Source organism: Hipposideros armiger, unplaced genomic scaffold (genome assembly GCF_001890085.2).
Source record: "Hipposideros armiger isolate ML-2016 unplaced genomic scaffold, ASM189008v1 scaffold_439, whole genome shotgun sequence".
Taxonomy (NCBI): domain Eukaryota; kingdom Metazoa; phylum Chordata; class Mammalia; order Chiroptera; family Hipposideridae; genus Hipposideros; species Hipposideros armiger.
Window position 1 is genome coordinate 819,950 of NW_017731789.1, and position 15,317 is coordinate 835,266.

General features: G+C 40.3%; 1 protein-coding gene across 5 annotated transcripts; it reads right to left on the bottom strand.

The window, feature by feature from the left end:
• Window positions 1–3,967: 3,967 nt before the first annotated feature.
• Window positions 3,968–14,077, bottom strand: COX18 (cytochrome c oxidase assembly factor COX18). 5 transcript variants are annotated; one of them, XM_019665327.1, is made up of 6 exons: window positions 13,629–14,077; window positions 12,382–12,482; window positions 10,039–10,202; window positions 9,293–9,414; window positions 6,938–7,045; window positions 3,968–4,211 (listed from the first exon to the last, which is right to left on the bottom strand). In XM_019665327.1, the coding sequence occupies exons 1-6, from the start codon at window positions 13,968–13,970 to the stop codon at window positions 4,038–4,040; spliced, it is 1,011 nt and encodes a 336-aa protein (XP_019520872.1). In that variant the 5' UTR covers window positions 13,971–14,077; the 3' UTR covers window positions 3,968–4,037. The 5 variants fall into 5 exon arrangements, with proteins under 5 accessions (XP_019520872.1, XP_019520871.1, XP_019520873.1 ...); XM_019665326.1 differs by having other exon boundaries at window positions 9,293–9,417; XM_019665328.1 differs by having other exon boundaries at window positions 12,382–12,486; window positions 13,629–13,716.
• Between the last annotated feature and the right edge of the window lie 1,240 nt (window positions 14,078–15,317).

A 15,317-nucleotide genomic window follows, 5' to 3' on the forward strand; every position in this document is an offset into this window, starting at 1 on the left:
GACATAATTACATGTCCTCCCAGGGGAGACAGCTGATATCATTCCATCAGGTCCCAGTCAGGCCGAGACGCGCCCCCCCCCCAAGAGCTTTACAGATATCATTCCATCCGGCCTCAGTTTTTCGAGACACTCTCTCGACTAATGGGTCAATGGGTCAGAGGCTAATGCAGGGGGGGTGGTCTAAGAATGGGCTGTAAGGCGACAGGTTTGGGCATTTTTTTTTTTTTCATTTTTCTCCCTGTGTGGTATAGGAGGATTGGCTGTACCACTCCTGAGATGTGAGGGCTTGTTCTTTAGCTCTCACGTGCTTTTAAAGGAACCTGGAAAGACTTCTCCCCAAGTTTGGTTTTCCTTTTTAGGTCCTCCATGTCGTTTGACAAACTGTCTTGGGTTATTTGCAAGTGGGGCAACCAAGACTTTTGATTTTCTTTTGTAAGCAACCTCTTCCCACCTGACATCTGACCAGGATAGCACTGCTCTGGTTCTCTCTCACGATGGCTCCAGGGAAAACTAATTTTGGATCACTCTGGGTATGCCGGTTCCATCTCCTAATATACTTCTCAGCTTGATTATAATAGTATGATATAAATTGATCCAAGAGTGAGTATCCCTTCCAGACTCTTGGGCTGAGACACACGCATAAAAAAGTGAATCCTGCCCAAAAATAAGGCCCACAGGGAAAAAGAGATTCCCTTTCAGAGAAGGGAAGGCACATAGACTTTGGCCTGCCTAGAAAGACAAATGATTTCCTGACTCTGCAGGGTCCAGGACAGAGCTGTGCCCAGTGTCCCTCAGCAGCAGTCTCGAGATAGAAAGACCTAACAAGTCATCAGGGGTTCTTAGCATGTGTCCTGTGTCCGCATTTAGTACGCACCTCCCCTGACCTCAGGCTCTGGGAGTGGTTCAGGTTATGATAAACTGTTGGGGAAATAAGGTCAAAGATCACCGAGTTGGAATTTTCTGAAATATGACATTATAAAATCTGCCTGGAGAAAGAAATGAGGGGAATATTTACCAGCCTGAAGTCCGGTGACTGATTCACCTCAGTTCGAAGCATACCAGTTTTCTTTACACGAGTATATCCCAAGATCCCAACCACCCCCAGCTAGCAGGAATTTTGAGGTCTGGAAGGAAGGGCCTGTATGCTCAGATAAACTTATTTTAAAAGCAATTCAAAACGTTTGAAAATGGGAGAGCAATAAAAACTAGGTAAAATGTCCATCTGAAAAAAGATACAAATGTACCATTTGAAATCAAGGGGAATCACAGAAAACAAGGTGAAGGATGCACATGGAAGGTGATCCACGTTTTTGAAAAATGGGAGTCAGGCATTCCTTTATTTACTTTTAAGGAAGTGACAAATTTGAGTAGAACCAAGGAAGGGGGCTGACTTCTTTTATTCCATTACAATAAAAATATCTGAACCAGTACACAATGATACACAGAGCAAGGGTCAACTTGCTCCAGAGATAGCCACAATTTTTCTCAAATTCTTTTTTTTTTTTGGCTTTTATAACTTTGACCATCAGCAGTTCTCATCCACATTAACTGTTTGTAGATTTTTGAAAGTGGTGACAGGTACGTAGGTAATGAATGTATAGAGCTTATTTGGTGAATCTTCATCCTCACTGTTTTCTAGACAACCGCACCCAGATACAGTATGGGACTTTCCTTATTCCTTTGGCCCAGACAGCTTTGTCGAGCCTGTTGTCAATGCGCGCATCTGGGGTTCCCATCTCCTTCATAGCAAATTTCTGGATCTGCGTGTCTGAGGGGCACGCGTCTTGAAACCCACTGCATGGATGCGCTAATGAATGTTGATGGTGTATTCTCTGGTCACTACCTTGTTGATGGCAGAACGGTCCTTCTTCTCACTGCCCTTCTTTGCAGGAGCTAACCTGCCAGGCCCAAGTCTTTTTGCCATACCACCACCAACACACACATTTCTGCTCCTGCTTCCTTGACTATAAATGTTGCAAATAGTCAGTTCTTGTTATTCGAGGTAGTTATGTTCTATTAAGTCATCACAAACACTGAATTAGTGAATACTGAATCACTGCTCCTAAAGAATACACAGGATTCTGTTCCTGTAAGCGTTCTGGTCACATTTCTGTGAACCATCAGTACAAGTGTTGATTCATTAATATTGAACTCTTGGCCAAGAGAAATCCTGCCTAAATGAGGCTTATCTAATGCAGGTATTTTCTCCTTAAAAAACATTACAGACTTCTTTTGATTAGAACACTAGACCGCACTTCAGCATGACACTCAGGGGCCATTTCAAATAGCGAAATCACTAAGAAAAGGCACAAAAATGAGAAAAAAAACGTAGCACAAAAAGGACACTTACAGTTTGAGAGCTGAAACATGAAGGCACAACGCTGCCTTGTTTGACCTTGCTGGGAAGATGTGCCTCAGGTGACTCAAAGTTTTTGCCACTCTGTGTCCAAGAATGACATCAAAAGCACTGTGAGTACTGATTTAGGGGTTACAAATAAATTTTAGAAGATAGGAAAATTGTCAAATATGAAATCTGACAATAATGAGGATTGACTGTAGATGAGTTTCAATTCCTTCACTGTGATTGGGAAGCACGGTTTTCTCAATAGGGCAGCCATAAACCAGGGCTGGGAAGTCAGGAAAAGAGATGCTAGTCTCAATTTCTACCTCTAAATTCTCAGTGAGCTGTAGTAACATGACAACCCAAATGGCTAAGATATAACAGACCTCAAGAAATGAGTAATTGATTTCACTTTCGTTTTTATTTTATTATAAAACATGAGATGGGATGATAGGGCATCTTAGAATCAGGTTCACATTCCAACTCAATGAAAATTTATAATTTATAATCTCAAATGCCTTGTCAAATGTATTCCTAAATACTGTATTTCCGCATGTATAAGATGCACCCTTTTCCAAAAAATTTTGGGTCTAAAAACTGGGTGCGTCTTATACAGTGGTTGTAGATTATTTTTTAACTTGCATTTCCCGCTTTTTTTTGTGCGCATACAGCCACTGTATAAGACGCACCCAGTTTTTAGACCCCGAATTTTTTGAAAAAAGGAGCGTCTTATACATGGGGAAATACGGTATCTGAATCAAAATTAATTTTATCATCTTTTCAAGTAAAGCTAACTGGGTCCATAATTTATATTACCTGTCAATTTTTCCTATATTAAACATCTACCATAGTTTAAACCTATTAGAATATCTTCCAAATAAACAACCATTTAGAAAATCACCTCCATAATAGGTAGCCGCTCTTCTGGTTTATTTTCCTTTCACTGAACAAACTTAATGCTTAGTATTTTCCACTTTTGTCTCTAGCAGGAGTTAGTTCCATACTTTGTATTCCAGACTTCTTAGATTACAGGAAAAGGAATGTACACTTTTTGTGTTCTCTCAGAGCATGGTTGAGAGGCAACATTACCTACCACATTAGGTTACTTCCTTGCATGCACAGACTACTCTACTGCATGTATCTCAAATCCATTTTTTAAAAATCACACATTAATTCATCGTCGATATACGTTTCATTAGAATAAGATTTCTTAACCAGGAGTTACCAAAAGGACTTCAGTGGGGTGGTCAGTGAAAGTCCCCATGTTATGAGTCCTAGGATTTTTCTGACCATAGCTTTATCAGATGCTCAAAAGGGTTTATGATCCAAATTTCAAGTCCAAATTTCAAGGATCACCTCATTGGATTCTCTTACTTTATAAAATTTTAACGTGTGGAACTGTTCAGTACAATTTGACATCGGTCAGTATCTAGTCCTGTTCTCCAAAGTTCTAGCACCTTTAGCAAGTTGTAATTTTTCTAAACAGAGCCAGACATTTTAATTCCACTTGTATATTCTTAGCACATAATTAAACATACATTTCTAGCACTTAAAAGATTTTAGGTATTGTCAAATATATCTGGATTATATATTCTCATTTTAAATAAAGGCCAATTAAATCATATCTGAATTTCTAAATCTTTTAAATATATTAAGGTGGTGTGACACTTCTGTTTCAAAATCACTGAAAAGTATGTCATTTTCTTGAAATGAACTTGGAGTAAAAGGCAGCAAAGAGGTCCTTATAAGGAGTGTCTGACTCTCCCTTCGTCACTGGTATTCGGCAAAGTTGGCGAAACCTAGGAGAACGCAGCAGCAAGTTCTGTGACAGGCCCATGAAGCTGGAGCAAAGCCAGTAGAGAACAATCGACTGTAAAAAGAAGAAAGGACATGAATATTAACACCTCTCCATTCTTCAAGGAACCAAGCTCCAGAGACAGGCAGGCAATAAATAAGAAAATTACAGTCTCTGTAAAAAAGACGTACACCAGGACTGAACAAGGTTTGCAGTAGCCATCAGATACCTGTGATGGATCTAATAGGTAAGAAAGAAAAGGAAGGAAGGGAATAGGTAAGAAAGAAAAGAAATGAAAGGAAGACCAAAAAGTGTGTGTGTGTGTGTGGGGAGCAAAAGGAGAGGTACTCATGACAGAAAGTAGATGACAGACAGCAGCTCCCAGAGGCCCAAGAGAGGTCTCACCGCCTGCTGTGGCACTTATGCATGCCTCTTTGCCACCAAGAGTCCTGGCAAGCTGCTATCCTGGAGGCAGTACCGGGGACATGACCATTTATGATGGCAAACTTAGCCTCCCTAGACTTCATTTTCCTCCCTATAGTCATCTATCTTCCAAACTTTTCCAGTAACCACTTTCTAAGTGTAGTGAGGAATGCATTCTTTGCCTTTTCCTGAGACATACAGTCTCAGCATTATCTTGAATTTTCTTTTGTATTACCACTAAATTGATTTCTTAAGTTCTGCAGCCTCTCAAAACATTCCCATACATACATCTGTTCCAAACTTCTCATTGGCATCAGAAGATAATCAGGCCCCACAGGCACAACCACGTGGTGGCTGAGTCCAGGCCCTGGAGTCACACTGCTTGCGTTTGAATTCCATTTATTTGACTTTGGGTAAGTTATTTTTCTTGTTTCAGTTTCCTCATTTATAAAATGGGCACAGAACTATACCTATCTCAGAAGGTTGTGAGGAATTAATTCACATAGAGTAGAAAGCACAGTATATGACCCATATTCAGCACTTGTATTAGTTCCAAAAGCAAGCTTTTAGGGGCAGAAAGTAATGTATCATCAAAGGCAGAATAGCCTAGTAGTCAAGAGCAGGAGCCAAACTGCCTGGATGTGCGTTAAGACTCTGCCACTTAATGATGTGTGACCTTGGATGAGTTACTTCACCTCTCTGTGCTTAAGTTTCTTCATCACTAAAGTGGAGATTATAATAGCACCCACTTCAGTGCATTGGTGGGAGAATTACATGAGCTAACATGTGTAAACCGTTTTAAACAGTGCCTGGCACAAAGTCAACATTAACTAAATACTAGCTATCATCATCATTTGATTTATCCACTAACCGAAAGGTACCCTGAACCCAATTACACAGACTGCAAGCTGTCTACTAAGACTTGTTCTTCTTCCTTGGTAATTAAGTCCTGATTTTTAGCTGGGTATACTACCACCTAGGAAAAAAGAGTACTTTCCAGCCCTTCCTGTAATTAGGTGTGACCACATAACTAAGATGTATGAGTAAGCACAGTGCGTGGTGGACATCTGGCAAGGCTCCTTAAAAGAGGCTGACTGCCCCCCTGAGCATCCCTTTCACCACTCCTGCAGATGATAAGCTCCGGCAGCCTCACAACCATACTGTGGCCTCAAGGACAGAAATTACAGGCTGTGGCTGATGGAGCAGTAGGAGAGAGAAGCAGCAGGCTGGGTTTCTCACGTCTTCATAGAGCAGCCACATCAACTCTACACTAAATGGCCTAACTCTGAATTTCCTATACTTGAGAGAATAAACTTTGGGGTATTTAAGATACATTTTTAGATCTCTGTTACTCACTCTGAACCCAATTCCTCACTGAAACTTCACTACTCCTATTTTGTTTGATCTGGGGTGGGGATTTCCTCAGTTATAATTGGTATTATTTCTCCCCAGAAATGTAATGAATCTGTATTGTTCCACTTTCACAGGGCACTTTACAAAAATACTATTATTACATGAAAAGTACTATAATAGCCACTTGATGCAATTTCATTAATTTTTGTACATTATTTTAGAAATGTGAAAACTTACTTATTTTTACACAGGATTAAAGACAGTATTCTATCTAAGAGCTTTAAAAAATACATTTTTGATGCTGTAAACATACTGTTTGAGATTCCTAAGACAAGTAATATGGAGAATTTTTATATATGCTGATATAGCCCTAACTACCAGCAGTAAATAAATTCTACTTTATGTTCTCTGTGTCGGCTCTGAGAAGAGGCAGAGCTATACCTGACACAGCTTTTGCCCTCTTAGCACTCAGGAGTCCATGGAAAATGAGCAAAAGGCTAAACATGTGAAATAACTATAAACATAACAATTTCTTTTTCTATTTCTATCAAGTTTAATTACATATAAATGGGGACAAGTGTACCTATCTCACAGAACTGTATGAGGTTAAATAGTATCACATATGAACCCATGCAGACTTGGCACAAAGTTTTCTTTATTTTTAAGGGTTAAATTCCTTGGTCCAGTATATGTAGAAAAAAAAAAATTCCAATATTTCAGCTAATCAAACAGAGCAAATACTTTGTTCATAGTACTGTGCAAGGTACTTGGCAAGATTAAAACAGAGTTTGATTTAGTAAGCGAGTTAAGACACATTTACCTAAAGAAAGATTAACCAATCCCAAGAGATACTTAAGTGTCACTTGGTAAAAGAGACAGTAGATTAGTTATTACAGAAACTCGGAAACCAGGAAGGGATTGAGTATTCAGAGGAAGCTCAACAGGAGAGGCAGAACCCCAGTCAGTGTAAGCTAAGAAGAGACAGGATTTAGCACAAGCTACACACAATGCCCGCGCTTACTTACTGACGGTACTGTTGCAGCAATTGGAATCATTAACACTGACACCGCCCGCATAAAGTATGTCATATACATCTGAAAACGAGACATTCCAATTTTCTGCAGAGCAAAAATCTGAAGGGGTATATACAAATATAATGATTATTAAAGTGCATATTAAATTAGACAAGCTTTAAAATACAAACTGACTTTTGATTGGCCTCCACTTATATTTTAATAAAAGCAAAAAATTAAAAATAAAACACTGATAAATTTATTTGGTTGATTATCTCTTTTAAAAAACTTAATTATGCATGGCTGGCCGAGTGGCGTGTTGGTTAAGAGTTGGCTTGGGAGCGTGAGCTCTGAGCAGCAGGGCCCCAGTTTGGATCCCACATGAGGGCCAGTGACGCTGCGCCCTCTACAGCTAAGATGGTGAACAACAGCTTGACCTGGAGCTGGGCTGCCATGAGTCGCCGGCAATGGCGTAGGCTGCAGTGGGGCTGCAGTGGGCTGCTGTGCGCTACCATGAGTGGCTGGCAGCCAGCGTGAGCGGCTGTCCAATGGTCGGTGACCGATCTGCCTCAACAGGGAAGAGCGCAATGATAATACCAACATGGGCCAGTGAAGCGACGTCCTCCACAACTAGACTGAAGAACAAAATGATAGCAATTTGTTTGTTCCCCTTCCCCGATTCCCCAACGCTGTTCTCCTCCCCCAATTCCCCAATAAAATCTTTAAAAAAAAAAACAACAAAAAACTTAATTATGCAGAATTCTTAAATGTAGCTTCAATTAATAGCAATAAAGAAGAGATTCAGCTATATTAAACAGAATCACAGCATAATTTTTACAAGTCAATATTTTTTAAAGATTGTAAGACTGGGCGTAATCACTTCATAAGTTATATAAATGTCCAACCACTATGTTGTATACCTGAAACTAATATAATATTGTATGTCCACTGTAATTAAAAAAAAATCATTAAAAAAAAACTATAAGACTGAAAAGTTCCCCAAGATAGGTACTAGGTATGAAACATTACCCTTGTTTTTTGGTACTTAAATACAGTGCCTGGCATAAAGAAGGAACTTGGTATCTCAGAGGTTTGTGATCTGGCAAATGGATTAAGGGGAAGAACCCAAGCTAGGAAAAGCAGCAGTTATGATTTAGGAGTTATTTATTAAGAGGCACCATAGTGTAATGATTATGAGCACAGACTCTAGGCCTACACTACCTAGGTTCACATGGCAGCCCTGCATATAGTGATTATGTGATTTTGCGCAAGTACTTAATCTTTCTGTGCTTCCTTTTATCAACCTTAAAATGGGGGGTAGTAATAGTTCCTACATCACAGGATCATTGAGTTAATTCATGTAAATTGCTTAAAATAGTGTCTGGCACATGGTGTATATTAAGTAAGAATAAGCTTTTACTGAACTTATGCATGCTGGGTTGGGAGATGGTATAAAGTAAAGACTGCCATTAATCCCGGGTGACCTTGTGTTTTTCAGTCCCTTCTCTCTAACAAATGTTCACTAAGTATCAATCACACTCACAGGACTCAGGTAGGTGCTTCTAGGAAAACATACTTAGACTCCACCTGGAGTATTTTCCCAAGAAACTCCCACCCCAAAACATCTTACAGTATCATCTTCATTTCTCATGTCTGAAAAAGGGGCATATCAGATTTCTCAGAGATCAGGGAACATGAGGTCTCTGAGATTTCAACTGAGGTAGATCATTTCTTCCACTTCAAAGAGTTTATGTTCCACTCAGAGTCGGAGGACAACTCTTTCTGAAATTAAAGGCATGCTTCCCCTAAACTGCTGTGTAAAGGAACATGGGATAATGGTAAGACCTGGATGGCTGAGAGGTCATATTTTACATGTTTTTCCACTCCATCTTATAAAGAAGTTCTATGGTTTCTCTAAGGTCATATAGCTGAAAAATGGCAGGCAGGCACTGACTGTGTTCCTTCCTTACAAATTTACATATTAAACATATAGAAAAAACACCAATCTATTGTGGGAATAAAACCAGATTGATTAGGCATCTTAATCACTCTTTACCAAAAGCAAATCATAAAATTAAAGGTATTAGAATCATATAATTTTAAAGCTGAAACAGACTTTCGAAATGTTCTAATTCAGCTGTCTTATTTTAATTCTGAGCATTCTGACCCTCTACCGAGAGGCTAAGGAGCTGGCCTAAGATGGACATTAGTTTGTCAATGGCTGATCTGTGACTAGAAACTAAGGAGTCTTCATTCTAGCTCAGAGCTATCACCACCAACTCAATCACAGTTAAATTTGATGTCAGAACAGCAACAACAAAAATTTAATGATTAAAATGGCAAACAAATTCATTTAAAACCACTGACCTCTACTATTAATAAATTGGTGACACCAAGGGAGACAGGCAGAATCCACGTAGAATCCAGTGCAGTGAGGTCAGGAAACCACAGGACCCCGCCAGAAGCTAACTGCTCCTGAACAGAAAAACCTGCTGAAAGTTTTATAAATAAAAGAAGTTCTAAAAACAGCAACAAGAAACATGCAAGCCATAAGTAGTATGATAATTCCAATAAGGTGTCCCTCACACTAAAGACAGGAATTGGTTTTATTCAGGCTATTTTCATTATACACACAAATTAGTCCTTTCTGTACTGAGGAAAAGGTAAACAGCTTTCTGTAGCAAACAGACGTAGAGAGCAGAAAGATATGTAGCAGTCATCTTTTCAGACTTAAATGCCTTTAAGTGGAAGTAAAAAAACAAATTCTTTAGTTTATATCACTTCTTAATTGTTTACATTTATAACTGTGAAAGCTTTTCTGGTCTCTTAATTTTTAAGCAGAAAGAATTTTTGGCTGGGAAACCAAATTATGAAATGATAACACTAATTTTATTATGACTTCCAAGAAGCGGGATTACTGCTGTCCTTCCTAGGTTCGTTTTCTCAACACAGCTAGTTTGCTTATACTTACTATTTTGAATTCTGTATTTATATCTTTTACAAGGACGATGGTTCAAGTATTTTTATTATGAAAAGCATGGTTTTGTTTTTTCTTTAGAGTACTACAAAGACAACGTCAGAGGGCCATTTGGGGGAACAGGTTCTGGAACTACCTCCTGCATGTGCTGTCCCTGTGCTAAAATTCCTCAGAGCAACAGACATGAAGATCCACATTGGAAGCTGAATCCACACCAGCACTGTGGCTTTGAAAGGGTGGCAGTTATCCCGTACATACAGCTCTGAAACAAGCCTCCGCATATTCTTCAGATAAGTGAGCCTAGTTTGAGGGAAGAGGGAAAAAGGGGAAGGAGAAAATATCATCTGAGGACTAATAGTGCTTCATACCACAGTACAAACACAGCCATGTGTGGATACTGGCTGAAGAATTTGTGTAGGATTTTTAGCTGTCACAGCCATAAGGAGCCGCCTAAACAAAAGACAAAGCCTTTTACTGCAAAATACCTAGCAATGTACTCAAATTACAATTCAATGATCTGATATTGTCAGACTATAGGCTTTGTCCGCGGTGGCCTTTGGCCAACTAGGCTTTGCAAAGGGAAACTGCACTACTAACTAACACATTATGAACCACAATTTCTATCAGAAATACTAAAGGTGAAAGCAGTTTACTCAAACCCCTCCACTCCTGCCAAGCTCAATTACTTGCTACCTGAATATATTTTCTGTAGCAATGTGGTTTTGTACAGTGTATGCTCCTGGCCTATCCAAAATGGTTTCCATTCTTCAATCATCTCTTTCATGAAGATTTTCTTAACCTGTTTCTCTGTTAACCATATTAGTTCTTGTCTTAAGTTTCCCTTTCAGCCTATAGTCTCCTTGAAGGTCCAAGTGTTAGGTCTTGTTCATCTCTAAATCTCTTGTAGCATTTCTGTACAGGGTAGGCATCAATAGGTTTGCTGAATCTGATTGAATTACAGGGTAATGAATTAAGACAGTACACACTGATATTCTAGGCTCTTTGTAATATAGTCTCGGCCTACTCTTCCAACTTTATGTCTTGCTACTCTTCTATAGACACCTGTATATTCTGGTGCCTGAATTACTTAGGTCATCCAACACATCAGACTTTCACATCAGCATGCCTTTGGAAATTATTGTATCATCTGTGCGGACAGCTGACTATCTTGGCTGTCCACCTGACAAACTTCCTTTCATCTTTCAAGACTCAGTTCCATTGAAAATGCAGGAAACCCTCAGATATGTCTTCCTAGAAAGCCACCCATCTGTGTAAGAATGTGACTAGACAATTATCCTGCCAGTGCTGCATAAGCAAGGTACTCGTCATATCTAGCTGCAATTACTACCCAGGTGAGCAGCTACTAACTTGTTCTTTAGGCCTAGGGCTGTAGTGCTGAGATTTCTCTGATCAGTAAAACTTCAAAACTATAGGTTTGCCAAACTTTTTTTTTTTTTTTTAGGTTTGTCAACTTTTAATTTTATTACATAAAGACATTAAACTACCACAATGACTTTTAAATGTCAGGGTTTTTTTAACACTAAATAAAGAGAAGCAATTTCATATTGAAGATAGTTGGCAAATTTACACCTATAAAAAACATATGAATAACCATACCTATACGTGTGCATATTTATACTACAAAGCCTTTATTTTTCTCATTGCTGTGAAATGGTAAACACTTTTCAGTCTAGTAAGGATCAGAATTTGGGAAACTAAGTAGTAGCGTAGGATGATTGAAGCAAGAGGACTTAGAGGTTCCCAGTGGATGACAGCAGCATGGTCAAACACCCTTGGGCAAAGGCTTTCTAAGAACCCATGCAGACAACTAACTATACAAGGTAACTACAATGGATAGACAGTACCCTGGGTAGCCAGTTGCTTCTATCATGACATTCACATTTTCTACTTCCCTATTCCTATGCGTTATTGTGTACTATTGGGTTGTCGGAAAAGTCATGACACATTTTTGCAACGAAAAACATAGAAAAAATACGTGATGGCTTTTCCGACAACCCAATATATCTTTTCAAAAAGGTCAAGTTTGTAAATAACCTTTATCACTTGTTGACTAAAATCCCAACAGACTGGGACAGTATCTTTATCCTGTAAAGCCTTCCCCAACTTTCTATGATCCAACTCCTTGCACAAAACCTTCTTTTGATAGTACTTAATTCAGTCATTATTTGATTACGGGTCTTTTTTGGTAGGCTGGAGTCCCTTAAGAACAAGAAATTTGTCCTTATCATCTTTGTTTCTCCATTTCTTTGCTTTCAGTCCAGCATATAATACTGTTATGCCACAAAAACTTATTAAAATATTAAAGTGTAAAAAGAACTACTTTTGCTGCTAAATCTACAATAAACCACATCTTATGTTAATCTATAATTAACATCGTGTGTGTGTGTGTGTGTGTGTGTGTCTGTGTGTGTGTGTGTGTGTGTGTTTTCATGGTCTTATATGCATAGAATTAGCTTACCTGGCAACTCTTTTGGACCACCCCAACTGATTTGCACGAATTGCAACTTCTTGGTTAAGATGCCTGGCAATGTTTTTTATTTCTGGCTGCAAATTTTCCACCTAGCTAAAGAAAAAGCAGAATTTGTTATGCGTACATAAAGGATCTTTATTCATAACTACTCATAATTTTATTTTCTATTCCCTCAACTCATTTAAAAATGTGGTGTACTGATGTCAAGAAACCTTAAGTCTAAGCATAAGAAGTGTATTTGCTTCAAGTATCCTCAGTTACAACCAAATTCAAATACCAGATTGTACACTTAACTGTATCATCTTGGGCAAGTTACTTAACCTCTAAGATCCTGTTCCCTCATATATAAAATGTGTAACTACCTACTTCTCAGGGTTATTATAAGGATTAAATGAGAACTGCTCCCTCCACTTTCATGTTTCATCCCTGGATTTCCCAGTAGCTTAAACTGAAAAAATAGAAGTCCATTAATTAAGAGTCTTTAATATGCTTTGTAACAGCCACAGAGCCTCCAAAATTTGCATTTATATCTGCCCTGTAATTCTTTCTGTAAAGTAGCTCACTGCCTTAATGATGCTGATTCCCTCCCTGTTTGTTTCTGGGTTTTTTCCCCCCAATGATAATAATCTTAAAACATGAAAGCCATTATTTTTGAAGACTCACCTTTGATAATACTTTGCTTTCAATGCACTTTAACGCATATTATCTGACTAGCTCTCACTGTGAAATAGGGTAGGAAGGTATTACTATGAGTTCCACAGAAAAGATACGGAAGCAATTGAGATCAAGTGGCTAAGAATAACCAGACATCGGCCTGTAGCTGGTACAGCCTGAATAAGGAATAAAGCTTGCAAACTGCTAGTTTAGTGGAGTTTTTTTTTTTTTTTCTAATAAGGAAGGTCAGTTGGAATATTTGAGGACGAATGATGCTGCAGACATACAGGCTGTTAAAATCGCTAAGAAGGTAACTTTGTAGGTTTCACCATACAATTTCTGCTACTGGTTCTTTTATTTCTCTAACAACAAGCTTAGTAACCCAGCAGGATAAAAGAAATGACATGTACGTGTCGCCAAACTCTTACTTCACACATCCAGTGCTAGTTAAATTTCTTAGCAATTAAGTGCTCAAGATGATTAACACCAAGCACTACGGAAGTATCCGGGGATGTTCAGCAGACCGCCGCTCACAGCCGAGGCGAATGCGCAGAGTCCACGCGCGGCTCGGCGCCCCTCACCTTGGCCAGAATGTAGTGCTGGTAGGCCGCCAAGGGCAGCGTGATGGAGCCTCGCAGGGCCACGGTGGTGAGGAGGATACTGCCCCACCACGGCAGGCCCATGGCGGTGTGCGCGCCGAGCAGCAGCTCCTCCGCGCCCTGCACAGGCGCCGATGTGGCCAGGGCCTCGTACCAGCCGCCCGCGCCGCCCGGGCTAACTGCCGAGACGGAACCCACAGCCCGCAGTGGCAAAGCGGAGCGCTTAGCGCCGCCAGCTGGGGCGGGGGCACGTTGAGGGCCCCAGGCCCCGAGCTGCAGGGCAAGCAGCGGCCGCAGCCCAATACCGCCAAGCCGACACAGCATGTCCCCGCCAGGGCTGAACCCAAAACCTAGTTTCACAATAGCTGCCGAAACTGCTCGGCCGAAGCCGCTGCGCGCACGCGTCCGCGACCGAACGCGAGCCCGCCCACAGCCACTATTGACCTTCCCAGTCAAGCCAGTGATTTTTGCGTCGCACTGTAGATGACGTAAGAGACAGGGAAGTCCCGCCTTTCCCACGCGGCACCGGGCAGGTCTACTGCGCACGCACGAAACTTTCCCGCTGCTGGCGTAGAGTTCTCCCCAGAGTCAAACCGGAATTGCGCAGGCAGGGGCGGGGCCTGTTCCCTTGTGAAGTCAGTCTTCACCATGTGCTTTTCCCATTTCTTATCACCGAAACTAAACGTGTCGTTTGTAGTGGATTAAGCTTGGTGGATGGTTTTTGTGACCATAGGGTAGCCACCCCCCACCACCACTTTATCTGTGTCCTGATTGCTTCCGCTAGAGATCGAAATAGATTACACTGCCAGTCAACACGTTGCTGAAAAGCCAGCTTGGAGGGAGGCATGTATTTCTGACCAACCGAGTTTTAATCAGCATCTCTTATGCACAAGGCATAGTTCAGTCTATGGCATAAACATTTAATTGGTTCATCTGTTCCAATTAGCATTTTCAACCTCACCTGCAAACTGAGTTTCCTTCAGTGTTTTCTTTCACTATATATATATGAGTAAAGTACCATTTTCAGACTTAAGGCCAATTATCACTGGCAGCACGGTAAAATCTTGTCTAGAGCTTACACGTATCATAAGTAAGCTTTCGAGTCTGAAAAGCAGCATTAAGTGTGATCTGGTTAAAAGGAACATGCCACGTCTACACGAACTGTTGTAGTTTAGTTTCGTGTTCCTGGCAACAGCTAACTGGAATGACGGGAGTTTCTTCACAGAAGGGTCACCCCTAAACCTAGAAACCAAATTGTGTTGTGCTGAATAAAATGATTAAAACAAAGAAGCCTCCGAAAAATTCTGGGGTAATGTCAAACTGCACCGACTGTTCCTGCTTCACTGTGCAGCTACCCGAGCCGTACCAGATCCTCTTTTCTGTGGCTCCTGTAAGTCACCTTCCTTCAAATTGACAAATCCATACATGAATTTTTAAATGTGTTTAAACGCACATATCCCAATATTTGCTGTAGGCTATCCTTTTTGAATGGAAAAGGCTACCAATCTATCTCCCTTTTCCATTCTTTAAGTTATAAAGAAGCAACTGGTTGCTACTATTAAAGTGGAAACGAATTTTAAATGGAAGTATCTTCACCTAAAGATTGCGGAAGCGACTTCTGCTGCATTCCTCCCCTTCCAGAGAATTGATGACAGTGGGAGATGGCCCTTA

Coding starts and splice junctions, on each gene's coding strand:
- COX18 (XM_019665326.1), bottom strand. CDS start 13,970: ATGCTGTGTCGGCTTGGCGGTATTGGGCTGCGGCCGCTGCTTGCCCTG. Junction 12,483..13,628: donor AGCACTACATTCTGGCCAAG/GTGAGGGGCGCC, acceptor TTCTTTAGCTAG/GTGGAAAATTTGCAGCCAGA. Junction 10,203..12,381: donor TGGTCCAAAAGAGTTGCCAG/GTAAGCTAATTC, acceptor CCCTCAAACTAG/GCTCACTTATCTGAAGAATA.